The sequence below is a fragment of the Trichogramma pretiosum genome, unplaced genomic scaffold (genome assembly GCF_000599845.2).
Source record: "Trichogramma pretiosum strain Unisexual culture from Peru unplaced genomic scaffold, Tpre_2.0 scaffold23, whole genome shotgun sequence".
Taxonomy (NCBI): domain Eukaryota; kingdom Metazoa; phylum Arthropoda; class Insecta; order Hymenoptera; family Trichogrammatidae; genus Trichogramma; species Trichogramma pretiosum.
In genome coordinates, this window is record NW_019641629.1 from 825,244 (window position 1) to 852,378 (window position 27,135).

General features: G+C 41.8%; 1 protein-coding gene across 1 annotated transcript in view; it reads right to left on the reverse strand.

Moving 5' to 3' along the window:
- Nucleotides 1-26,164, reverse strand: part of LOC106654839 (insulin-like growth factor-binding protein complex acid labile subunit) — a 272,241-nt gene extending 246,077 nt beyond the window's left edge. Inside the window, exon 1 of the mRNA XM_014374911.2 lies at nucleotides 25,723-26,164. Within this exon, the coding sequence (XP_014230397.1) occupies nucleotides 25,723-25,761 (39 nt within the window). The 5' untranslated portion in view covers nucleotides 25,762-26,164. The remainder of the gene's footprint in view (nucleotides 1-25,722) is intronic.
- Between the last annotated feature and the right edge of the window lie 971 nt (nucleotides 26,165-27,135).

The following is a 27,135-nucleotide window of genomic DNA, read 5'->3' on the forward strand; positions in this document are numbered from 1 at the left end:
GCCCGGGCACATTTATACGTGACGCGCGGCAGCAGCCATTAGCATAGTTCCGATAGTAATACTTAGTTATATGGTCGTTCAAAGTTTACTTCCTCGTGCCTCCCGAGGAGTCGAGCCCTCGGAGCTCTCCCTGGCAATATATGGCATTTCGTAGCTCGCTCGGCCCCCCGCACTACGACGACGACAATATCTTTGAGTGCAAGTTCACAACCGCCATCCAACCCTCCCTCGCAGCTTCGACCCAGTCCCTGCAGCTGCAAGCTCTCCTGCGACTATACTCTCTGACGATGCTGCTGCTTCTGTTGCTGTTTCTGATGCTGTTTCTGCTACTGCTGCTGCTGCTGCTGCTGCTGCTCTACCCTCCTGCGTATATAGCTCATGCTACGGCTGGAGGACACTCTTGAGACTTCCCTCTTCATGTGTGCTTATGCTGCTGCTGCTACGAGAGGGCATGCCGCTATAGATATATAATGCGCGTCGCGAGAAATTCGCGACAATTGTATGTATGTCTTGAGCTAACTGGGTCATCTCGTACCTTAGGTACACACACATAGACACGCACGCGCGCAAACTCAAACATCTACAACGAGACACACCTAGCTCCGAGCTGCAGAGCTGCATTTAATGGCCCCCTCCGTTTACAGATAGCTGCATTTAATGGAAAGCTCTGGTGGAGTTGGATTTTTACATTTTCCTCAGCCCTTTTTGGATCCCTAAAAGATAGAGAAGAGAGAGAGAGAATTTCGAGCCTCGACATAGGGTGCGCATGTAACTTTTAATTCGAGCTCTCGCAAGCTCTCTCTGTAATCGTCAAACCTTCAAGTCCCCGACGTGTCGAGCAGTAGTAGTAGTAGTAGCAGCAGCTGTAGTGCCTGGATCGTCATCGATTTTACGTGTACATATACATACCTACGGTACAGTTACTGCTGCCGCTCTGTCGCGCTTGATTAGCGCAGCCTCGACGAAATTCTATACTCTTCGGGAAAATTCTCTCTCCGTCCTTTAAGCTATATTATGTGTGTGTGTGTGTGTGTGTGTGTGTGTGTGTGTGTGTGTGTGTGTGTGTGTGTGTGTGTGTGCGTGCAAGTTTAAATGCTTCCAGCAAGTTCGTATGATTATATTCGCTGTGTATCGCTCCCCTTACCCGATCTTCGTGTGTGTGTGAGCTTGCGAGCTTGCGAACTGTCAAGCTGTAGGCTTTCTCTCGTACTCCGTGCTCTGCACTGCCTCGCGGAGTTTCCTCCTCCGGCAAATGACTTTCCGTGTGTAAGGTTTTAAATTAGCTTAGTTGATTCAACGAGTTTGCACAAGTCGTCGCCGCGCGTTGATAATGATAATTTGTTATAATATTAAATCGTGCGCGTAAGTAAATGATTCTTGCCGCGCGCGTGTACCCTTGGTAAAACTCCTGAAAATCGTGTTACTGCCGTGAATCGAGGATCGAACCCCCAGGAGAGGTGGTGTACTCGTTCCTCGACTCATTCGAATGAAAAAAAAAAAAAAAAAGAAAAGAAACGTCGAAAGCAAACCGAGTGGATTGAAGGGTCTCGAGAACGAACAAAAAAAAAACAATTGAAAAAATGTAATGCAGGGCTCGGTGCGCGAAGGATGTACTTTTAAAAAGTGTACGTAGTATATAATCCTGACCCATTTTGCATAGCGCAGCACACACTCAAAAATGCTCTCCTACGTTATATGTATAGTATGAGAAAAGAAGCTCTATTATAATTGCTATTATATCTCCTTTTGTTTTCTTTTCTCTCTTTTTTTTCACCGGGCTCTACTACTGCTGCTATAAGAGTACCACTCTGGCAAACGGACCATTAAAAAAAAAGAAGATATTCTTCAATGCGAAAAATGCTTTTGATCTTATTTGTTCCTTTTTTTTTTATTCTTTCTCGATAACTTTTTCACAGTTGGCCTTAAGACCAGTGGTGGTGTGCATTGGCCATTATTAAAAAGTTCATTGTTAACCACAGTCCAGGGTTTGAAAAAGCCGCGCGCGCGCTATTTTCCTTTTCTTTTTGCTCAATGAGTCTTTTCTCTCTGAAGCACGAGAAAATGCTCTCTCTCTCTCACTCGCTCTTTCTCTCGCTTCGGGTGAATTTTCAGGAGAGATTTATTTAATTACCGCGATTTCTTGGGCGCGCCCGCATTACCGATGCCTTTGCGAGCTTTAATTAATGGCCGGTCAACTGTCATTTTTTTTCCTTTTTTTTTTTTTCATATTTTTTTAAACCAATGAACCTAAACGAAGCCGAGAAATTATTTCCTGCTTTATAATGCGCTGAGACACGCAGAGTGCAAAAGCTCGCCGGCAGTTTTTTTACACAATAACTCGCGCACGGGGCAGCTCGTTGCCGAGAAGAAAAGCTCGCTCATTGTTTTCTTTCTCCGGCGAAAATGCGGAGATCGTTATATTTACCACGCGTGGGCAACTTTTTCACACGCACACACACACATGGGTGTGGGAGAGAAAATCCGAAACGATTCAAGCGCGACGCTTCATACAGGTTTAGGTAACTTAGGCAAGCAGCGACAAAAATGTGGAAGTGCAGTCCAAACTTATATTACGATAACGTGAACATATATTACGAAAACGTTGTTTTGCCACTTGCGGGTTTAGAATGCGCGATCTGTTGATGAGATCAGAAAGCTCTGATTACGATGAATCTTGTTACAATATCAAGCTTATTTTGAAATATTAATCTTCACCTATTGCAACAATAAATCCTAAATTTTGCTATGGATTAATATTTACTCTGTAACGTATCAATTTTGTAGAATGAGCTACACAAAAAAAACTAGTGTCATAATAATATTTAGAATGATAATAGCATAAAACCTTCGCAATTCCACTGTTTCCGTGGATTGTTGTAACGATCTCAATGCTCAGATAGACGCTAAATATAACGTAATAACCAATGGGTTCTCGTTATTCGTTACAAGTGAACTGCCGTTCACTCGGTCGATTTGAAGCGAGTAAAAAACTGTCTTATGGTCGAAAAATGTTTTCTCTCTCCCTCTCTCTCTCTCTCTTCGGTCTATAGTGTAATCCTCTCGAGACGCCACTGCAAGTAGTACACACTGTACATGCCATTCGCGCGTGTGTATATTGGATGCTGTGTTTGTGGCGCGCGCGCGAACGAAAGAAACACAACTCGGTGGTACAGGACAACGCAAACATCGTTAAATCGCAATAGCATATGAGCGGTCGGGTACACGTATACACCGCTGCAGCCTCTACATAAGCACGCGTACGTCCGCATGTATACCTAGGCGAGGGAGGAAAGAAGAAAGACATGTTTGCTCGTCCGTTTGAAAAGAGAAGATGAAAAAGGCAGGAAAACGTGTGCAGCAATACACGCACATGGTGGTACTGCCTGGCGCTTATACATCGAGGCTATCCCTGCTATATACGCACATGGTCGAGGCTCTAATGCGGCCTATTGGCCATCGACAAGAAAGAATAGCTAGTGTACGTAGAGGAAATAGGAAACGAAGACTCGACGCGTCAAGGGAACGCTCGCCCTTGCTCCGTACACGTCGTCTTTAAAAGGGCGCAGCGGTACCGCAAATCGAATCTCTTTCTCTCTTCGCCGACCGAATAATAAACGAAAACGTGGTAGCAGCGGCGTACTGACGCATTAGCTATTAGAATATATGAGTTATGCTACAAGACAATACAGAAGAGAAAGTGAAAAATTTGTGGCTACTTTGCTGGACTTAAGGAGGCTCTACACATAATACAAAAGATCATCCAACAAGATAAAACTTATATCAATCGATTTGTTAGATCTTCAAAATGAGATTCCAAAAAAACAACATGTGGTTGACGATCAAACTTTCGAGATAAACAAGTTTAAAAATGGCGATTTTAACACGGGCTCTTATGGGACGCGGTCTTTTATTGTTTATAACTAATTTAAAAGATCAACCATCTTAATAAAAAATATATTTCCTGAAAGAGAACTAACTAATGAGTAATTAAACAAAATCATTGATTTCGAATAGAGCGAGCGGTTGTCTGCCTAATGCGAGAAAGAGACAGACAGATGCCTCGCTGTACTATTGTTATGATTGGTGTAGAGCCTCCTTAACCCATTAACGCGCAAAAGTGCAATTTTGTGCATGAATTTTCCGTTGTAAAAAAATTATAGATAAAGTTAAAATATTTTCTTGAAAATCCATACCCAGGGGTTTTTGGGTATGTTCTTTCAGTATCCGGTGTTATTTTGTCGATAAATAAACATTATCATCGTTTATTTTGCCATTGAAAACAAAAAACGTGATTTTTTGACTCAAAATTTTTTTTCAAAGTCGATTTTCTACCTTATCATGCCTTCGGAGGGTTCCCATAACACCAGAAATCTTGCACTTTTTCTCTGAACCTTCAAAAAATGCGCTGCCGCGATTTTTATCTAGCCCCTATATTTCTAAAATGGCGAATTTATACCGAGCAGCGGTATAAAAATTCACTCATTTTTTACTCAGAACCTATTTTACATGCGCTAAATATGAACTCAAAAGTACAATTTGGATTGTAAAAACTTATTTGAAATCGTTTAGAGAATACGTGTGAATTTTTTCAGAATTTTTCAGACCACTTTGAAAATTTTGCAAAATACGACGATTTCCCGGCCTGTCCAAAAAATCCAAAATGTTCCAAAAAAAATCTGAAAAATTCTGAAAAATTATTAAAAAATTCTAAAAAAAATTCACATGTATTCTTTGAACAAATTTGAACACTTTTCATTGTATGACTTTCTTTTATAAAGTCAATAATTTACAAATAAAAAATAAGGCAATTGTCATATCGCTGCTAGGTATAAATTCGCCATTTTAGAAATATAGTGGCTAGATAAAAATTGCGGCAGCGCATTTTTCGAAGGTTCAGAGAAAAAGTGCACTATTTCTGGTGTTATGGGATCCCTCCGAAGGCAAGGCAAGGTAGAAAATCGACTTTGAAAAAAAATTTTGAGTCAAAAAATCACGTTTTTTGTTTTCAATGGCAAAATAAACGATGATAATGTTTATTTATCGACAAAATAACACCGGATACTGAAAGAGCATACCCAAAAACCCCTGGGTATGGATTTTCAAGAAAATATTTTAACTTTATCTATAATTTTTTTACAACGGAAAATTCATGCACAAAATTGCACTTTTGCGCACATTTACCAAATAACTCTGTGGCGATCGTAGCCTCGACGAATAGTAGTGTAGCACTGTATAAGGAAAACACGATTGAGTAAAATTTGGAAACGATTAGTGAAGGGATATTATGCCTGTAGAGATTGTCGGGATGAAATAATAAATGAATACGACACTGTCACTTTATTTAAGATTAAACAAAACTTATTTATTTAGTTAAATAATTCAATCACTCTTAATTAACACACTATGCATCTTTCTAACTATATATGAATATCGCAATGTAAGATTACATTCGATGAACTACAACAGGGATCAGATTCGAACAACGGAGAGTCTCACGAGGAGACACTCCGTTTGCGTGTTGCGTCGATCACAGCCGGAAGACGAGAGAGAGAGAGAGACTTGACTGGGCAGGCAGGTCACGACGGCCAGCGCGTCGCGCTCGCGTCGGTAAAGGTGATCGTCACGCTATACCCAACGCAATTAGAAAGTAAAATTCAGTGATATAGGAGCGACGCTCGAAGTAAATTCCCCGACATTTTGAATCTATCTACGGTATCCATGCGTTGCTGTACATAGCTAGGCTTAGTCGTTTCTCTTGATGAGATTTGAGATCAAGTCCGAGGCCATCTACCGGCATAGCTGTAATTAAAATTGTTGCGTTCGTATAACAAGGGTCGTGACACAGGCGACTCCACGAGTCAACTTCCTGTTCTATTTTATCTATCGTCTAGGAATGAATCAGCCAGCGTGCGCTTTGTAGACGTAAGAACAAATTATAATGTATACATGAAATTTCCTAATTATTAGGACGATATTGCAGTCACGTTTTTTTTTAATGATGGAGCACTGAAAATATAAATTTGTATAACTTTTTTTCTAGATAGATTTTCTAAAATAGCGCCGTTGAATTCTTCGTATTTTTGCTGTAAATAAGTACATTACATTTCATCCTATTTCATTTAGTATTTTGAAAATTGATTCAAAAGAAAAGTTATTTAAATTTGCATTTTCAAGGCGTGATGATTAAAAGTTGCTGAGGGACTACCTCAAATAAATAATGAATTTTACTAAAATTTAGCAAAATCACTCTAAAAATTTCAATCATATAAATGTTTAACTTTGCTCTGAGACTGAAATCTATATTGACAAAAAGTTTTCTTACGTAATTTTTTGTGTCGAATCGATCCCCGTAGAGTACGATAACATTGAAAAAAATGCCTTTTTCCATATTTTTTTTCATAAATTTCTAAAAGTTCATTTTCGAGGGCGCGGCAAATGAACAGAAAAAATGTTGACAATTTTTTGATTTTGCCAGGATTTTTTCTGACAAATCCAACGGTATATAAAAAAACATCCAAAACTGACACTTAAATTCTAGTTATTATTTGCATTAAGGGTTGGCAATGTCATGTCACCAATAGATAAAGTAAAACAAGCAGCTGACTCGTGTAGTTAAGGGTCCTCTATACACGATGTGAAATGCTCAGTCGGTAACACCAGCTACCTAGTTATATTTATGTTCAGTCTGAAAAATTGGAAATGTTATTTGCAAATAACCGAGTTGACGCACATTTCTAATACAACATTGTGGTCGAGTTTTATCCAATTCCATGCATTATTCAAGGAGAAAAACGAAAACTACGAATAATCATGATCAATGTTATTTAATAGATTATGATTATTCGTAGTTTTCGTTTTTCTCCTTGAATAATGCATGGAATTGGATAAAACTCGACCACAATGTTAATGAGTGTATTAGAAATGTGCATCAACTCGGTTATTTGCGAATAACATTTCCAATTTTTCAACTTAGCATAAATAGGATGGTAGCCTAGCATTACCGACTGAGTGTGTATAGAGAGCTTTTGATTGAAGAAATAACGATCACAGCGAAGAACAGTAACGTACCCGTTCCTCGCTGTGATCACTGATCTTTTCAAGCGTAGAGGCCTTTAGTGAATAATGCGGTACACGCTATAACCCAGCTACGAATGTACGTACGTTATAAGATGAATATAACTTCCTCTTCGTGTCCGCCATGTGATTCATATTCGACTACGACGACCTCGTGGTTCAATTTCTTATGATATTTCGAAATTACTTTCTCTTCATTTTTCACCATGTGGAAACACTCAGTTCAGTTCAATTCAGTTCAGTGTAACGACGCCGTAACGACAGCACGAGTAGATTGTGGTGGGTAATTTCTGGGAAAAAAAATTCAAGAAAAAAAAACGATTCCCAATTATTCTCAATTATAGCTATAAAATGTGTATGCAAGTGTTAAGTGTGGTGCCCGATAAAAAATACGATGATAATTTCGATTATTCAAAACCAAGCACATTGGAAAAATTGAGGAGCTTCTGTAAAAAAATAACGTGGAGAACCTCGGAAGATAGACGTGAATTTATTCGTCGATTTCATCAGCTAATTGTATATTGGGAGGAACCGCTTCCAAATCTTCGGGAATTCTTTAGTTCTGAAGAAATTGAACGTCTTCTCAAGGGTTCAATCGACCACGTGTACGAAGATTTACATAGTCATGAAGGACAACGAATCATTGAATTCGTGGTGAGCACCGGCTACAAGGACGAGCCCAAAGTTGGCGAAACCGGAAAGCCATCGTTGCGTCGCACTACGCCAATTCATATCGCAGCTAGACACGACGGGATTCGTTTGAACGCCGTAGTATATAAACTTTTTCAAATATACAATAGATATGATTTGAATTACGTCGACGAGCGGGGTATGTCGCACTTTCACTTGGCCTGCCGGTACGGCTTCGACGACATTGTGCAAAAATTTATTGAGCTCGGACAGAATCCCAATTGTCTCGAGCAACCATCGAGTCATTCATCGCTGCACTTGGCGCTGAAATTCGGACGTAAATATACGCTCGAATTGTTGCTGCGTAACGGTGCTGATCCAGACGCTGTCGATTCGAAGGGCTTGTCAGCTTTGCATTTGATTTGCCAGGAACTCAATTTTCATAATGACGAGACGGACGACGTAGTCGGACTATTCTTCGGAATCATCGCCGAAACAGGTAAGACGGTGCAGCTCAATTTGCAGGACAAGTTGGGTAATACTCCTTTACATTACGCATTGCACTGCAACAATACGAAGGCAGCCCAGTGTTTGTTGTTAAGAAGAGCCGATCCTAATTTAGCCAATATCGAAGGGTCGACTCCATTGCATTTAATTTGTCAGTGTTTTTACAAGAATACAATGGCGGAAGAATTCTTCAGGATTACCCAAAAACGTGGTCAGGTGGTGAAAGTCAACGCCCAGGACAAATTCGGAATGACACCATTGCACTGGGCTCTGCGCTACAGCGAAGGGAACTTGGTCAAGTTGTTGCTGAGAAAAGGAGCCAATCCGAATCTAGCCAATAAGGAAGGAGAGACAGCTCTGCATATTATTTGCCAAAAATATCAAGATAACGGATTAGCAGAGATACTCTTCAAGTTTGGCAACAAAAGGCATCAAACGATACGGGTCGACGTCCGGGACAAGAAGGGCCAGACACCGCTGCAACTGGCCGTGGCGAATCTCTTGCCGAAAGCGATCTATCAACTCTTGAATCATGGCGCTGATCTGTCTAATTTCGTTTTTCCCTCTTCGACACTGGATCCGAAAGATTTTAGTCACTCGGACGTTTTCAAATTGACACTAGCGTCGAGGACTATGTGCGTCGTTCAACTCCTAGAGGAAGCAGGACACGAACTGAACATAACTGACGTTTTGACGATTATGAATACATTCGCGAAATATGGATTGTTCGACGAGTCAACGGACGCATTTTGGTGCCACGACGAATGGTTCTCGTCTGCAGCAAAATTGACGAGGATTGGTTCGAGTCTGTCGCTCCACGAACTGATACAGCTGCGACCCAAAGCAGCGGCGAAACTAGTAACTAGCACCGACTACATGGAGTTCGCAGGCTCGGCTCGTTATCTTTCTCTGCCTGTAAAGCACAAAAAGGCTTGTACCCTTCATCTGTGCGAGAAGCTATCGAGAGGATTTTTCTGCGGTTGCGCATTGAATCCTTTCTGGGAGCTGATACATTATCGGCTGCCAATCGAGTGTTGTGAAATGACGATACAACATCTGGGGAACAAAGATTTATATAATGTTTGTTTAGCAGCTAACGACCAAAGTTATAAAAAATATGAAAATAGTGTAAAAACAGATGTAAGAAAATGTATAAAAAAAAATGTAAAAAGAAAGGTAACAAAATGTATACAAAAAAAAGGAAAAAGAAAAGTTGAAAAAATGGAAAAAAGATTTTTTCAAGCCCTTAATCTAGTCAGTGTGTAATCTCTTAAGGAGGCTCTTTCGCTGCAATGTTTTTTACATTAAGCGCGCGGAGCGCTAACGCATGTGCTATGCCACTAGTCGCGAGCAGAGTAGCAGACTTGTCGTCAGATTTTATTTACATCACGGCTCACTTATAGCTACGATAAAATTCGATATTTGCGAATATTTTTTATAATTATATTGATAATTATGAACGATCATTTTATATTGTTATATGTCATTTTATATTGTTTACAATTTTTTTAAACTATAAGAATTTTTTTATTATATAATTGTTAAATATTTATTGAAAAATTTATTCAAAGAATGTTAGTTTTAATATTTTTTTAATAAAAGACTTTTTCTACAGAATTTATACTATTTTTTTTAAGCGCATTTGAATTTCGCGCGCTTTCGTGCGCACTGCATTGCTGCTGGCTGCTTCGAGTCGCACCACAAAATTGACCATATAAAGCAGATTATCTTCTTAGAATGGTCAGCTACCCCTATTTTTTTTTATAGGAAACGATTCGTGAAACTCTAACGAATCAATTGATATAAATTTTTTGAGGATGTAGAATTTTTTACAAAAGTTATTAACGAAACAAGATCATTTCCTATACAAGTCCATGTTAAAATTGCAATTTTCGACAGCATTTTTCTCGGAAACGAGTTCAGCTACCCCCATTTTTTTTCTTTCTACATAATTGTGAGGCTCTAACGAATTGATTGATATAACTTATATGAGGATGTAGAGTTTTTATCAATATCGAAAGAGCCTCCTTAATGATGACGTGAAAAATATACAAAGTCAACTGAAGTAAAATATCTTAGATTGCTTATTCTTCATCCCTTCATCGTAACGGGACTACAGTTGTTTATGCAACAAGTGCCCAAAAAGCGTTTAACCGACCAGATCGGTATAATGTCCACCATCACCTTAGATCTTCATTTTGGCAGGAGAACGTTACAGTGAATTTCGATAAGATAGAATTGGTGAGAAGATCGATTCGTTTTATAGGATTTATCTTGACACCCGAAGGCATTCGCGCCGACGAAGCAAAAACTCAAGCAATTCAAAATTTCCCTCCACCGTTGAATGTTACACAAGTCCAAGGTTTTTTGGGACTTGTTAATTTCAATGCTCGATTAAAGGCTTATATATACCTTAAATTTTCCAAATATTAATTTTTTTTTTATTTCCTTGTTTTATAGGAAATTTTCTCTTCTTTTTGATGCTTCATTCGGAAATTCGAAATTCAAATTGACTCAAAAGATACATTCGATTTTCTGAATAAATCCAATGTATAAATTTTTAACGAAATTCATTTTTCTCGGCAAATCGATTATTTGATGTTTCTGCCCATCTTTATATCCCATTTTAGGACATTCAAACTTTCCCTAACTAATTGATAATCATCCCATTGTGTCACTTATCATTGTCAGGCGTCTCAGTCCGGCGGCTGACTCCAGCGCCATCTTGTGCTCACCATAGAACACATAATTGTAAACACTGAATTTCATGACTACACAGTGAATTCCATGTGATTTAGCAGAAGAGGATCAGAAGTTCAATAAAGCTGAAGTCATTGTGTGTTAATATATTGTTTAGTTGTGCAGTAAAGTATGTTGTTAAAAGGGGTCCAAGTGTAAAATTTATGAAAAAGTGAATACACAGTGAGATAATGTACAATTCTTAAAGTGTGTTCTCAAAGTGAATTCTCAAATAAAGTGCAATGAAGTTTTGTTGCTAAAAATAGTAAACAGTTCCAAGTGTGAAATTGATCAAAAAGTGAATACACAGTGAGATAGAGTTCAACATTTTTCAAATAACATGTGTGATTGTTTTATTTTATTAGTTCTAATTCTTATCATAATAGTTATTTCATCAAGTCTTCTTTGAGTTGAGCCTATCTTTTTGTTGTATCTTGCCACATGAGTCAATCTGGCTTTGAAATATAATTTCAGTCTCAGTACTTGTATTTTTATCAATTAGGCTTCTGAATATAATAAATACTACAATTAATTATGGATTATGCGACATGGCTCTATGGTGACATGGCAATATAGAACAAAATCAAAATTGAATGTTCTCTTAGCCTAGAATAATTATTAAGAGTGATAAAGTTTATTATAGTGATTCAATAAGAATATTTGCAAGATTTTCTTCAATCGCTTATTCTGGAAAGTTGTATTTTTGCTCAAAATGGCCCTTCTCTCGTAAGATTCCAAGAGAAGTGATTGCCCAACAGGGTCCAGGTTGCAAGGGCTTCTTCAGCACATGTGTGGGTATGGCCGCTACTACAGGGAAGATGTTTGGACATCTGTAGGTCTTTCTATAAGCCAACTACCCAGAAAATTACAAGAAAATGGGTAAAAATTCATAAAAAGTGGTTTCAATTATTAAAAGTATAGAAATACTTTATCAAAACTGTGGCCTGTAGTAGCGGCCATAGCCAAGGCTCCAACAAACAAGATGGTATGACCCTGGGGTCTCAAAAGTTATTATATCACTTGGAATTCTACGAGAGAGGTGGACATGATTGATTTTGAGGATTTTGACTTGCTTGAGTAATCTAGGCTGTTTTGGAGTTAATTTAGGCCATGTCAGAGTAATTTCTGGATGAAAAAAGGGTTGAAAAACAGGAGAAATTTTCCATTTTACCAAATATAATTTTTACTTATATTTTGGTAAATTTTAAAATTAGGTGATTTTAAGGTATATATAAGCCCTTAACGAATAAGTTAGCACAGGCTAGCTTCTTCAGAACGTCAATGGTTACAATCGCGACCTCGGGCGAGGAGATCGAACTCATAGGTCAATTTCAATCAGTAGATTTATGATGGAGGTCACAAAAAAAAAATGGGAAATGAAAAATAAAATCAAATCAAAAAAAATGTTCATACTATTGCGCAATTGGCGCGGGGTAGGGGGGGTTGGCAATCGCGCGAAATGCATCTCAGTCAATTCTCTCGTCATAGTTATACGGCGCACACACACATTTACAATAATAGCTGCGGATATAAAGCAAGGATAAGATTCAAAACGAGGCAGTAAATTCGGTCTCGCAGCCAAGTACAGAGAAAGAGAGAAAGAGACGACAGGTTTCAACTCTGAATTCTCGCAAAGTCTTGGGGTACGTTATGTGTACGTAACGTACGCGACCTACTTTTGCGTTAGCTATATAGTTTTGCTCGCGCGCAGGTACTTCTCGTTCTCGTTGCAGCTGCAAGCCGAGAGCTAGTAGGCGACGCGCGCGACACATGATTGAGTAGACGTACAGAATGAGAATAATTCCTAATTCATCTCGCCATTCGTCTCTCGCGAGCTTATGCGCCGGGTTATATTATTATTGCCCTCGCGCTCTAGAAGAGAAAAAGCTTCGCGCGATATTTAATGCTTATAATGCAATTACACACACCCACACACAAGTATAAACTTTTCCGAGTCCGCGACGAGAGACGACGAGCTGCCGCAGCTATTTAATATTAGCGTAATCTGCGCGACACGGATCGTCGAGAATTACAAATTCCACGCCGTGCACTGCAGCTTTTTTGTGTGTGTGTATGTAACGCCGCGTTGAGTGCCGGGGGTAAAACGACATTCGACGCTATACTGTATAACGTCTTAACCACATTTGGCAATTTAAAGGGCGGGGGTTAAGAGGGGGGGGGGGGCAAAACNGGGGGGGGGGGGGGCAAAACTCTTAAGATATTAATCCCTCCGCGTGCGCGCTGGTATGTGTATAGGTTCCTATATAGAGGAGGAACTTTGCTCTTAATGCATGCAAATACCACGCGGTAAGCAGCCGAGAGAGAGAGAGAGCAAACTCTCGCAATACGTTACAACTAATCCCTTTTCAATTCGTTATCGACGTTATTCTCCTCTCTAATGGTGGTAATGCGTCCAGAAACAAGAATCTAGCTCGCTCCTCGTCTATCTCGAGTCTCTTCCAGCTCCTCGCAGGGGGGGCTTTTTGCGCAGCCGACAAATATTATTCGCGATGGCAGAGTTCGTTATTGCGTTTTAGTCGAGAGGGGCATTATTATAAGTCAGGATATTAAGCGCCGACATCGCTTAACTTTAGGGCAGAAACTTTAACCAAAACGGCCCCTCGATCAAAAATTTATATCGTCCTGCGTGTACGCCAATTGCCTCTTCCGCTATATATTGCTGCTTCGTCCAGGCGCACGATCCTCCTGTACGACTTTATAATCCTCACGCACAAAAGCGCAAAAATATTTTCTTTGTGTCTCGAAGTCTAGCCCCTCTTTTCGTTAGCTATGGATAGACCAGCGATGTGTATATACAGAGCACTTGATTCCTTTTGGGGGTTCGGATCGGGCCTTTTTGGCCGGTCGACGCGTCGATCGTCGTACAGAGAGGAAACGAGAGAAAAATACGATAAAACGAATATGAGAAGATTCGTGTTTCGCGTAGTAGTACAGCAGGTCCTGAGTATAGCCAGGGAAAGAAAACGAATAATCTATGATTCGAAAGCTATATATACAACGGGACACGAGGGAGAATAAGAAGTGCCATGGCGACCGTATATAGTTCCTACGGCTTTCCACCTCGTCGCCTATTATGCGTATATAGGAATTCGACGCCTTTTTTTCACATCATGCACAATCGCGCAGCTACCTGTCGTTCATACATATACGGTACTTGCATTACCCTAGCTCGCTCGCGTAGATACGTAACGCGCTCGTCTCGAGTCTCTCCCCCTGCGCACTAGAGAAAGAGAGACGAACCCTATCCATTATATCCGTCGTTTGACGAACTGAAAAAAAAACCGGAATCCGCGCGCGGCTCGTGACACTCGCACAGAGACAGAATTGCCGCTGCTGACGAGATATCCTTTTTCGCGTGCTCCAAAAGGAAGGCTGCACGATCGGGGAAAAACTATAGAGGTATATGTGTAAGGTGTGCAGGGCCGCAGCGATACAGTTCCGAGCATTATTATATATACACGCGGCTACAATAGTCCAAATATATAATACGAATGTATATATTGAGGTATGATGCTGTGCACAGGTTCAGTACAGGAAGGATATCGGCGATGCTCGAGCTCGCTCACTGAGCAGCTCGCCCATCACCGGCGGACGTGCGGTTTTTTCGCCGCTTTAGATTCTTTGTGTATATTTATAGGGTATTACTATACACAAAAACGCCGAGGGTAACATTTAACAGCGATCATTCATCGATTTCTCTCTTTCTCTTATACGTAGCTATTCGCGACTTTAACGATTTCTTAATTTCTACCTTCGTATACTATACTACATAGCAACACGGTCGAGTTCCACAAAGACGTCTCGAGCTTCGAGTGCCGAATTATAGGTTCGTCGTCGTCGTCGTCGTCGCGCCTGCAGGCATATTTCGGCCTGGACGCATCCGGGAACGTCTGCGTATACCGAACTGCACTTTTGGCTCTTTTCAGGCCCAAAATGCACGCTCGTATACGCGAGCAGATGTTGCTTTGCTACAGGTATTAGACATTTTTTTTTAAAAGCCCGTATTCCCTGAGCCCAGAAAATAAAAAATAAAAATATAAAACGAACTATATATAGCCGAACGGACGCGCAAAATTGTAAACGGTCCGCTGGTACATGCGTATACACCTTGACGCGCGCCGATCGCGTCGACTCCCGGGATCAGTGCAGCAGCAGCAGCGTGTTATTATAATAAACATTTGGAACTTCGGGTTGCCGTCGAGTTACGAGGATTTCGCGTTTCATTAAATGATAAATATTGTAATAAAAGCCCGCGCAGCCGGTGTACCCGAACTCTCAGTTGCAAAGCACCGCACAGCTGTAAATGCTACAACGACGCGTGTTCGGATGCAAATTTTTGGCCTCGTGTACGATATAATCGTCGGGCCGGCTCGCGAGCTTTGTAATATCGCCTTTTCGAACTCTCGCGCGGTGCTCAGCGCTCGGCTTAACAATACGATAAACGTATATAACAACGCGTTTCATCCCTATTTACCCCCGTGTACATTTTCATTTATGGCCCTCTCGAGGGATATGCTTATACTTAAATCCTTGCCTACTTGTATATATCGCGCGCGTACTTGAGCCCTTTGCCTCGACTTTCTCCGTATACCATATAACGTTTCGGTGGTAAAAAAAGTCGACGGCGGTGGGTGCGTGCGTGGATAACGCGTTAACGGGCTCTTTGTCTTTGTTTGCCGTTTATTTTTTTCTGGCATCAGCACATGGCCACCTATATGTATATAATATTATACGCACACACAGACACACGTATGCTCGTGCGGCGAATACGCGCGCATAGATCGCAACTTTGTGTCTTTGCAAATAGAGAGAAATGGCCCGAGCGTATATAATGTACACCTAACGTACGTACAGCACCGGGGGGCATATACCACTCGAATGCTGCTCGTATACGCGCGCGCTAAATTCTCGAGTTATTTACGACGATGACAAATACGTATATACGTATATGTACGAGAGCTGGACGTATAAATTGCAACGAATGGCCCATAGCCTCTAACGGGCGGCGGCGGCAGCTCTCTGGCACGTGTGCCGAGCCGCGCGTTGAAAAGAGTTTTCTTTCGTCGTAGTGGTAGCACTGCTACAGGTGAGAGATAGCCAGGTTTTTCCAGCTATAGTGTGTAGGCCTGTAGAGTAATCGAGCCTCACGTGCGCGCGCGCGCGCGACGCGTTCATTAATATTGCGCATGTGTGTGCGACGAACTGACCTGTGGACTGCTAAACGTGTATAGTGGTTTGATACGCGCACCACCACCGCCGCCGCCGACATCCATAAATGTGAGGTGCTGCACGAGCGTGTGAAAATGTCGTTACGCTTTTTCGGACCATAGCCGACCGCGAGGCATTTTATAAAATACTATATTTTGATGTTCGCAACTCGCGTCGGCATATCGGTGACGCTCGTTTAATGGTAAATATATTTGTCTACCGTGGGTAAAAATGTGCATTCGTCCTCGGCCGAAAATACGTCTCGCGCGAAAAAAAAAATATATATATATATACGTATCGCAAGCACCCACTCGTCACTCGAGTACCGCGCGCAGTGGAGCAGCGCAACGTGATTCATTGCCCATCGAGCAGCTCTCTTCCTCGTCGTCGTCGTCGCTGATGTTTGCTCGCGTTAAGCTCCCTTTATATATATATCCGAGCGAGTCGGAGTAGCAGATAGGTATATATACCTACTTTCGGAGCGCGCGTTTTTATTTTCACACTCCAGAGGATTTTTTGGCTTTTTTTCGAGGACGATCGCGAGAGAGCGCGAGAAAAAAAAATCCAATCGTCGCTGCAGGAAAACGTTTAACCGTGCGCCCGAGTTTGCCACCTTATATACATGCGAGGATAATCTTTTGTCTATAACACACCTGAAGCTGTAACTATGTAATAATATACGTATATAGGCCGATGTGCATATGCTAAAATTTTCGAAAGCGAAACCGATCCCATGCATTACGGTATATATATATCTGGAAAATATTCTCTTCGATTTCTCGATCTTTTTGGATCGAGCTGTGCGCGGAATATATAGAGCACATTTATGAAGCGCATTTATGCAGCGCATAGACACTTTTGACGTCGATCTAAATAATAGCTATATCGTGGCGCGTTCTCGGTTGGTTATATGCACAGCCACAGCTGCGGTGCCGAGTTGCGCAATGATTTCTTTGCATAAGAAAATTGAGACTTATAGCGCGGCGAGAAAATACGGCACTGCTATGTGTCTGTGTTATATGATGCAATTGGTCCCCCTCGGTATACATATCGATAGAAATGTCATGTGCGCGCGGGGGCTATATAGATCGACGAGCTAGACTATATATGCGCATAATTACGTGCTTCGAGCGAGAAAGCACAGAGAACACGACTTTTTTTGCGGCTCTTCTTGGACTGTAATAAAGAAGCTATTCTCTTTGTTTGTACGCGATGGGTTTCATTGGTATTATGAGGCAGAAAAAAAACACCTTTAATTACAGAGTGCGAAACGAAGAAGACGCGACCACAATTTACGTGTGGATTTATACAATCGATAATTGAGCAATGAAATATTGGTAGGCCGCAATAGGTTAAATTAGTATTTCGCAAAGACTGCGAGATACGTATAGTTCTTGCAAGAAAAAGTGTTAAAATTCGAAGTTGTAACTTCTGTATATATCTCAAACTTGAAATTTAATCTCTGCATAGCTCATGTAGGTAATGAAGTTAATTCTAAACTCCACCGCTAGGTGGCGAGTACCTTAGAATCTGTAAATCTGCAAGTGGCTATGTATAAGTAAGTATGTATAAGTTGAATTTACAGTCAAATTGTATCATCGCGGTAGTTTGTCAAGCCTATTGTACACGAGCCTATGTACATAGAGTACGCCGCTGAAATTCATACACAAAGCGGCAGCTGCAGTCGAGTCGAAACTCGAATGTATATAATACACATACGCGAAACGGCACACGAAGTGGTTTGGTAAATATCAAACGATCTCTATAGCCTGCGCGACACATATCGGGTAACCAAGCTATGCGTATGATAAATATAGACATCCATATAGCAGAGAAAGAGAAAGAGAGAGCGAGAGCTTTGTGGGCATCAGTCGCGATAAAAACAATCCGGAAAAATATTTGCAAACGTTGCATGCGAGTCGTGTGGAGAACAGAGCCACTACACGAGAAAATCCGAATAACGAGCTATTGCAATTTTCCCTTCGTCCGTCCGTCTGTGTGTACGTATACATACGAAGCTCAGCTGGCCAAGTACAACACGCTACCTGCCACTGCCGCTGCCGCTGCTGCTGCTGTTGTTCAATTCCGCGCGCGCGCGCGTATGCGGTGAAACCGCGCCGTGGCCCAGGCGCCAATTCCATGCCCGGTGCGGGAAGTACGCAGTTAGCTCTCGAGTGTCTACCCCCTTCCCACCCACCCCCTCCCGCTTTGACCCCGCATCAAAGAAAATCGGAAAAGCTATTTTCAGCGCGGCACATCCGCAAAATATTGCGCGCAGCTTTATTTTACCTTTTTTACTTTGCGTGCATACGTACGCCGCGCGCGTGTACGCTATAGGCTGTAGTCTGCATGCGAGGACGCGATATCCGCGCCTCGTTGAAAAGCACGACGAGCTCGTGTATGTGTATTCCTCTCTCTCGTTCGAATTGTGCCCCTGCACCTATGCGGCTCGGGCAGACTGCGCTGCTTCTGGCACGAGCGTCGATACAGGCGCTGCAGCAGCGAACATAACCGAATTGTTTTTTCAACGAGTGCATAAATATTCAAATGCCGCGCGCACGGCTAGTAAGCTCGTATACATGCAGCGAATAACGCAAGCACAAATCTATATGATATACGCGGCTGTATACGCACTCGGCTGCGAAAAACGTATACACGATGATGATCGAAAGCAGAACCCTTTAAATTGTCTCTTTATTCCTGGTGAATTCATTGTGCGTGAGTGTGTTGCAGTTGCAGGTACGGGGTGAAAACATTTTAATTCAAATACGTGCCGATAGCCGCGAAAACTATGTGTAGCGACCAAAAGCTCGAAACTTTGAAGCTCGCTCGCTCGTTCGTTCGCATGTGTGTGTGAATGTGCGTGAAACCTCAAACTCGAGTTAGGCAAAGAAGAAAGAGGAAGAAAGTTTGGCCGCAGTCTGAGTAACGCTAGCGCCTGTGTTGGTAGGTGCAGAACACATATGTGTACACGACGCGCCTCTCGCACACACACACACACATACACCTATACCACCCGCGAGAACGCGAAAACTGAATCAAATTAAAAGTCTATACGTATGTGCGGTGTGGATATAGAAGGCAATTCCGGCCCGGATCTCCTCGTAGCGTGTGCAAAGTGAGCTGCCACGTATAAATGAGAGAGAGAGAGCTATATAGCTGGCGAAACGAGCAAGTCTTGAATTTGATAAAAATATCAAAGAGCCGACGGAAAACTTCCCTGCACTGTGTGTGTTTTTTTTCCTCTTTCTTTTTTTTCGCGCCCCCGACGGATAGTCTTGTGTCGAGCGAACCAGTCGATTCCCACGCTCCTGACAACTCCTTTAACTAAATTTAAGCGCGGTGTCTGCTCCCCGTGTAAGCTATAACGTCGATGGAATAATCTTGAGAGTGATATCGAATGAAACAAGTAATCTTTTTTTTTTGTGAATATAATTTTATAACTAAATATTTCTATTTTTAAAATTTTACAGGAAGAACGATGTCACTACTTGGAAACGTACTATTATAACGGGCAACAAAGCTTCACCTTACTAATGTGATCTCCAGCCATAAAGCGATAAGTTTTTGCACTTTCATTGCACGCAGAGTCCGCGCATAATTATTGACCGTACTCGCGAACGTTGAGTTGTAAAAGTTCAAACACTCGCGCGAAATGCAGAAATCAAGGCTTTCTAACGTCAAAATTTAGTGCAGCGCGTGCGAAAGCTCTGTACAGGTCAGTCCAGTCAAAAAAAGAGGCAGTGCTGGAGAAAAAGTTTCAGTCAAAAACCGAGTCAGAAAAGGAAGCAGAGCTGAGAAAACTTCGCGAGCTCATCGAATACAGCTGTTCAAAACAGTACATAGATAGCAACCTGGGTTTCGCTTGGACGACCCTTGGACATCTGAATAGCTGTTTTGGATATGTCGGTATGTGAAGTGTTTATTAGAGGCCTGCGATAAAAGGACCTTCTATCGTCGCGGATAAAATGCAACCGTTTATCTTCGCAAAAAGCGTTGTCTTTTTTTTTTCAACGAATTTGTGCAGTGGAATTCCAGATTCAAAAATACACCAAATCGAGCTTGTAAAACAAACAATACAGTAAATTAAAATATTAAATAATTAATCAGTGATGTAGTTTTAATGCTTTAGCTTTACTGTTTCTCTTTTAGTATTTGAGAATTCGGCTATGCGCCATCTAGCGGTAACTTATGAACTTATGCAGAAAAACAGCTGAAATACGTGGAATTTTTAACTGGCTTGCCTTACTTCTCAAAACATTTGACCTTTGTATTTTTCAAGCATTTTGTATTATATTTATTACGTGTTTTGAAATAAAATTTTATAAAATAATATTAGTATTAGAGTCTTTGATTCAAATTTCCCCTAATCTGCAGGTAAATATGCAGTGTATTTACTTTAATTTTAATGTCAAAACCATTTAACTAATTCCAATATTGATACTTTATTTTTCACATAAAAATCATCGTTTTTTAGAGTATTTTTGTAATTTGTAAGGTATGCCATCTCGAATATACCGGCACAAACGAATTTGCGAATAATTTTTACAACGTATATTCATTACGACTTTTCCATAGAATTTGCTGTGAAATTTGTAATGCTACAAAAAAATGTAAACCAATGAAAATTTTATTATGTAATACGAAATGCAACAATGAATGACCCACTTCGTTACTATAGAGACGTAAACTTCTGATGCGCTATGCATGAGTTGATTGTTTGCGCAGAAAAGGTGAGGTTATACATTTTGTAGTTAGCTCATCGGCCCTAGATGTCGCATCCTCAAACCCCAAGCGGTCAAATGCAACTCAGGTATATAAGTTAGTTATCAAGGTCTCGACGTTATTCAAGTTCATGCATTTTAATGTGGATTTCTCAGAAATTTACGCCTCTATTACGTTTATCGTACGAAGCAATAAATCCGATGAACGAGTCCGTTATAAAGGAAGCGTTACAATTATATCGTACAAAATAACAAAAGAAGCCCGCACAACGTTTGCCCAGTCAAAGCTTCGCGTGTTCGTTCGATAGGTATACGATACACGTATACAATATATAACGCTCGCAGCTGAAGCAGCTGAAGCAGCAAAAATGAATTTCTCCAACAGGTAATTATACTTGGCTATGCGGTGAACGTGTTATTGACATCAATTAATTAAGCAGCTATCATCGCTGCCACTGCCTCTACTGCTTGCTTGCTTGCTTGGTTTGCTAAATTGCATGCGTAAATTAATGTCAGCTGCGCAGTGGCGGATCGAGAGCGGCGCAGAATTTACGAAGCATACCTCTCTGTATCTCTCTATCTACTCAAAGGTTTCGATAGCGCGATGACGTTATGCGCTCATCGAGCTTTTATACCAAGAGATGTTCAAACAAATTGTGTACGAAAATATTTACGTGTACATCTTGATCGAGCTTGAAGCTACTTGCGGCAAAAGCTCGCTCCCTCCTCTTTCGAACTAATATATGACATTTCGAAGCTTATAAGATACAAAACGATGGAAGTGAGTGAGAGGTCGCGAGGTCACACACGACGAGCCACCGACAACAACAACAACAACAACAACAACAACAACAACAACAATATAAGCACACACAACGGGGCCGCAGTTGTAGCTCTATAATATAGCCTGCTGCACACGGAAAACAGCAGCATCTGCGTAGTAGTAGTAGTAGTAGTCGTCGACAATTGCAAACATAATCAAAGCCCCCGAAGCTGCATCGCGCGCCGGCACCACTGTGCAAGCTCATTTCAATCGCGCGGAGAGAGAGAGAGAGTCGGTGTGCGAGCGGCGCATTTGTGTATACGTTTATATACAGAGACAGAGAGAGGCACTACTGCATGCACGCAGCCGTAGACACGAGTAAAAGCGCGTCTATTATGTGTATAAAACGAGCGAGCAGCAGCAGAAGCAGCAGCAGCAGATGTAAATTGCGATCTCGCGCGCGCACGCAAATACTAAACTGCGCGCGATCATCGGCCCTTTTAATATCCGCTCTCGAGTTCGCGTGTAATGCAGCTATATACTACATATATTTTAGCTTTTATGTAGAGAGCTTTTCCAATGCAGCTTTTCGCTGGCGCCAAACGTACTTACGAACTCGCGTTTAATATATACGCGCGTGTGCGGATCTTATGCGGCGTCTAATTAATCCGATAAAACGACTACGACGACGACGACGCGTGAGTTTATATACACGTTGGAGAAATCAAGCGCGACGAAATTCACAGATCGCCGCGCAAACTGATCGATCGATCGGGGCCGTGTCCGCAGTACGCCGCGTTATGTGCGCTGCGGTTTTGGCCGCGTGCGTCGACGCGCCAACACACCGGCCTATATATGCGCTTAAGCTTTTCTCGATTGACGCTAAGCAAGATTGATCCGCGCGGAGAGGTCGTCTTGCGTATGTATGCGCGTCGCGTCCTCCTTTTTCCGAGCGATCTCGCCCGAGTTATAAACTTTTTTGGCTTTTTTGAAAAGATTTTCTTCTCGTTCATGGGAAAAGTTAGCCTATCTAGGAAGTATAATTCGTGGCATATAGATTATACACGCGTTTTAGAATTATCTGCATATTTACCCGGAATCAATATAAGCTTCATCGACAACACTCCATCACTGCACCGAATAATTATCATTGTTTCGCAAGAAATGTTATGTACGTTTCGCTATCTATATTCTAGCAAAGCTTTAAAATCATATTTGCTAACCCCCGTGTTAGTTGACAATGTTGTTTTGCCCTTAATTCGACGATAATAATATTGCCCGAAATTATCTCCGACGTCGATGAATAATTTTACATGCGCGCAGAGAGAGAGAGGGACAGTAATCTAACTGTAATCAGACGAGCGACGTTAAATTGTACAGGCAAACAAACGAGCTACTCGTTGATAAATCATCGGCTCGAGAGCTCGTATAAGACTCGACGACGATAAGAGAGAGAGAGAGTACAGTCGGAATGAGATACGTCCAGACAGGCGAGCGCACGATAGACACACATACATACATGCGCCCCGAAGCTTTACAAGGGGTTTAGTGCGCAAACTTGCGTCCAGGTTTTTTTTACCCTGTTCTCTTCTTCCTCTAGCTATTTCGTCAGAAGGAAATCGATCCTATGCGTGCGCAGAGGGCCGAGGAGTAAAGGAAGACGAAGAAAGGGAGGTTGGTATATACGTGTCTCAAGCCAGCTAGAGAGAGAGAGAGAGAGAGAGAGGCAAAGCCCGCGGGTAATTAAAGACGATGTTTGCCGTGTAAGCTCGTGTGTATACTCTATATATACAAGACTGCCTGCGTACAGCAGCGAGGAGCAGCAACAGCAGCAGCAGCAGCAGCAGCGCGCCTTTACAAAGGGCACGCGGGGGCAGAGAGTATCGCTGCAAACTGATGTATGGAACGAGCTAATTGTCTCAAAATCAACAGCGGCAGAAGCAGCTCAACGGTGACGGCCGACGCCGCCGCCTCAGACGCACACTCGTTAGGGACAAGTCGAGCGCGCCAAAGTACAGCGCAGCAGAGCGACGCTGAGCTTGCACACACACACACACGTACACACGTACGTATCAAGTCAAAGCTCTCGCGCAAATTGAATCGTAACAATCCGTCTTGAAAAGCTCGACTCTAGAAAAGCAGAGAGAAAATCTGGGTGGAAAGCTCGAGACTCGGCGTGGTACTCGAGTATACGCAAAATAATAGCTGCGCAATTACACTGGGGTTAATCCAAGCTCTTGTCCTCCAAAAGTTTTTAAATTCGGTCGTCTTGTTTAATCCCCGTTGGCATACCGAGCTTTTATCGATGTATACGTACGCGTTTTTATTTACTATAAGAAATTTGTGATCCATGCACTAACTGCCGATCGGCTATTTACATTGCGATTACGTGAAAATTGTAATATTGCCGCGCCTCGAGGCATGCATATCTTATCGTCCGCTGTCTTTATTAAGCACTGCGCTATATACGCAATTCTCACGACAATATCGGGGCAAATATTATCTCTCTCGGTTATAATAATGCTGCAGATATGCATGCGACGTTCGCTTCTCTACCTTTTGCCGGAAATTTTATTGATATCCAACTACTTCTACTACTACTACTACTACTATCACCGCCACTGGCACGTAGCGTGGCGTCGTTGTCGTCTTCAAAGAAGACATTGATCAAAGAAATCATTCTACTAGCTTTGAAAAACGATTCCGTTACGTATTTCTCTTATAGACGCGAGCTGTATACATGTACGCAGAGACAACTCGAGGATTTCTCGGAATGCAAAAATAATAACGCCGAGCGGCGCACTGCACAATTCGACGGAGCGCGACTCGCATCGTATACATATGTGTATTACTGCTGCTATCTGTCGGATGATGAATCTGTGTTTGCGTTGACTCGTCAAACGCGTACACACATACACACCATTTACGTCGAACTCGCGCCAATTTCTAACTGACTGCAAATTTAATGTAAAATCAGGCGGTAGAATCAAAGTTTCCGAAACTGTATTTTATGGTTGGAACTTTTGCGTGAAATCTTCTTTGAGAATTAATTTATCAGTATACTGATTCATTTTTTTATGCGTAAATTATTTTTCAGATAAAAATTAACAAAAAATATTTAATTTTGTCCTAAAGTTTAAATATTTCTTTTTTGCCCTAATTTATTTTAAAAAGTCATGAAAAATCAATCATCATTAAAGTCAGCATCTACCGCTAGATGGCAAGTACTTTTATCTGTAAATCTGCAAGTGACATAGTCAAAATAATCAGATAAGTCTTTCCACTCGCACGTGCACAGACAAGTTGTGGATGATTGTGCTACACGCTCCTTCCCACTCACTAAATATCTTGTTGAAACGAAGGAAAAATTTATGCAAATTTTTTTCTTTATTAAAGTCCACTTCGTCTCGTAGGGGCTTCAATTCCAAAACGTTTGCTTCGTTAAGATTATCCATGTTATCACGCTCGTGCATGTTGTCTCGAATACTCGATTGAATAAACAGACATTCACGGTGTTGCGAATCAGTTCTCAAAAGCTTCACGGGCAATAAGATTGCCGCCTTCTGGATGAATCTCCTCCTCTTCCTCTTTCCCCTTTGTCGGGCGCGAGTAACAGATTCAAACAAATAGAGCTCGGTTCGATACCGGGGATACACATCGCCAGAAGAAACTCGCGAATGAGAGTTTCGAGACACTCGCGATTCGTCTTTCGCTATTATCCCTGAGAAGTTACATCATTGTAAACAACAACTAACGGAATCTGTTTTGCAGATTATATCGTGTAAAAGGGCGCAAAATCGAATGATAACGCTTAAGTGACAAGCAAGACCTATCGTTCCTGGCGCGCGCAGGGAGCTTGCGATATAATCACGCGTGCTCGGGCGATTCAAAAGTGTACTCTGTCTGTGCAGCTCGAGCAAAAAGCTCGCATTTCGGGTAAACACTCGTTGGTATGGCTATCGCACACGCGGGGTCGAAAATTTTTTCATGCGCCTTGGTCAGCGAAAAAATAAAGTAAGCGGGGTGTGCTTGAAGAAAAAAAAATCGTTCAATCACCTTTGATATCGCAGTCGAGCGCCGACCGGGCTTCCTCATGGTCGCGATGGTGGTGCTGCAGGCCTCGTGCCTGCCGCTGCAAAAGCTCGTACGCGTATCACACTGGCGATGTCTTCTCTATTTCTCGAAGATCAAGAATCTCGTGGATCAAACACACTTTTTCACGTGCACGTCCAGAAGAAGGGAGACAGAGTTGCGGTAACGGCAGCGGTGGTTGTGTCGGTTGCGGCGACAACGACGAATCCAGCAAATTTCCACGATCAGCTCCGGGTGAAAAGTGCCGCAGCGAGGCGGCGTTGCGCTGCCTGCACCATCGCGCTCTCCCTGCTGCCTCCGTACTCTCTTCTTTGATAAATGATCTCCGCAGTCCGCAATACTCGCCGCACAAGAATTTCGGCAGGATATGTGTATCTCTCTATATTATAAGATAATATCGCCGCCATTCGGTGGAATGGTCATATGACGTCATTTTCGCCGCCATTCGGTGGAATGGTCATATGACGTCATTATCGCCGCCATTCGGTGGAATGGTCATATGACGTCATTACGCGATGATCACGTGATTCGGTCGAAAAGTCACATGACGTCATCACGTGATGATCACGTGATTCGGTCGAATGATCATATGACGTCATCACTTGATGATCACGTGATCAAAAGGTCATGTGACCTTTCTATAACGATGTCATCAAGTGACAGACCTTTTGATTATGTCACTTTGACCTTTCGATCACGTGACGATCACGTGATTACGTCACGTGACCTCTTTACCTTTCGCCATTTTAAACATTTTATTATAGTGTAACCTTGCGCGTTTTGGTACAAGAATAATTTAAATAATAGGGTCATAAATGTGATAATTATGGTTATTTTGGTTTTTTGATTACGTGATTTTAACCTTTCGTTCACGTGACGATTACGTGCTTAAGTAACGTTACGTTAAGTAACGAACCGCTTGATGATAACGTAACCTTGAGCGTTATAATTCGTTCATCATGCGATGCGTCATAACGTGATCACCACGTGATCGAAAGATCAGAGGCACATGATGATCACGTAATGAGGTCATGTAACCTTTTGCCATGTTGACCATTTGAACCTTTGACCTTTCGATCGAAATATTTGAATTTGACTTTTTGATCACGTGATTATCACGACACCTTGACCTTTTGATCAGGTGGTGATTATTATGGTGACTTTGATCCTTGACCCCTTTCGATCATCACATGATCATCACGTGACTCTGACCTTTCTATAACGCGATCATCAAGTGACTGACCTTTCTATACGTTAACATTACGTGACTTTGAACTTTCGATCACGCGACGATCACATAATTACGTCACGTGACCTTTCGTTCATTTGGTACAAAAATAATTTAAATAATAGGGTCATAAATGTGATAATTATGGT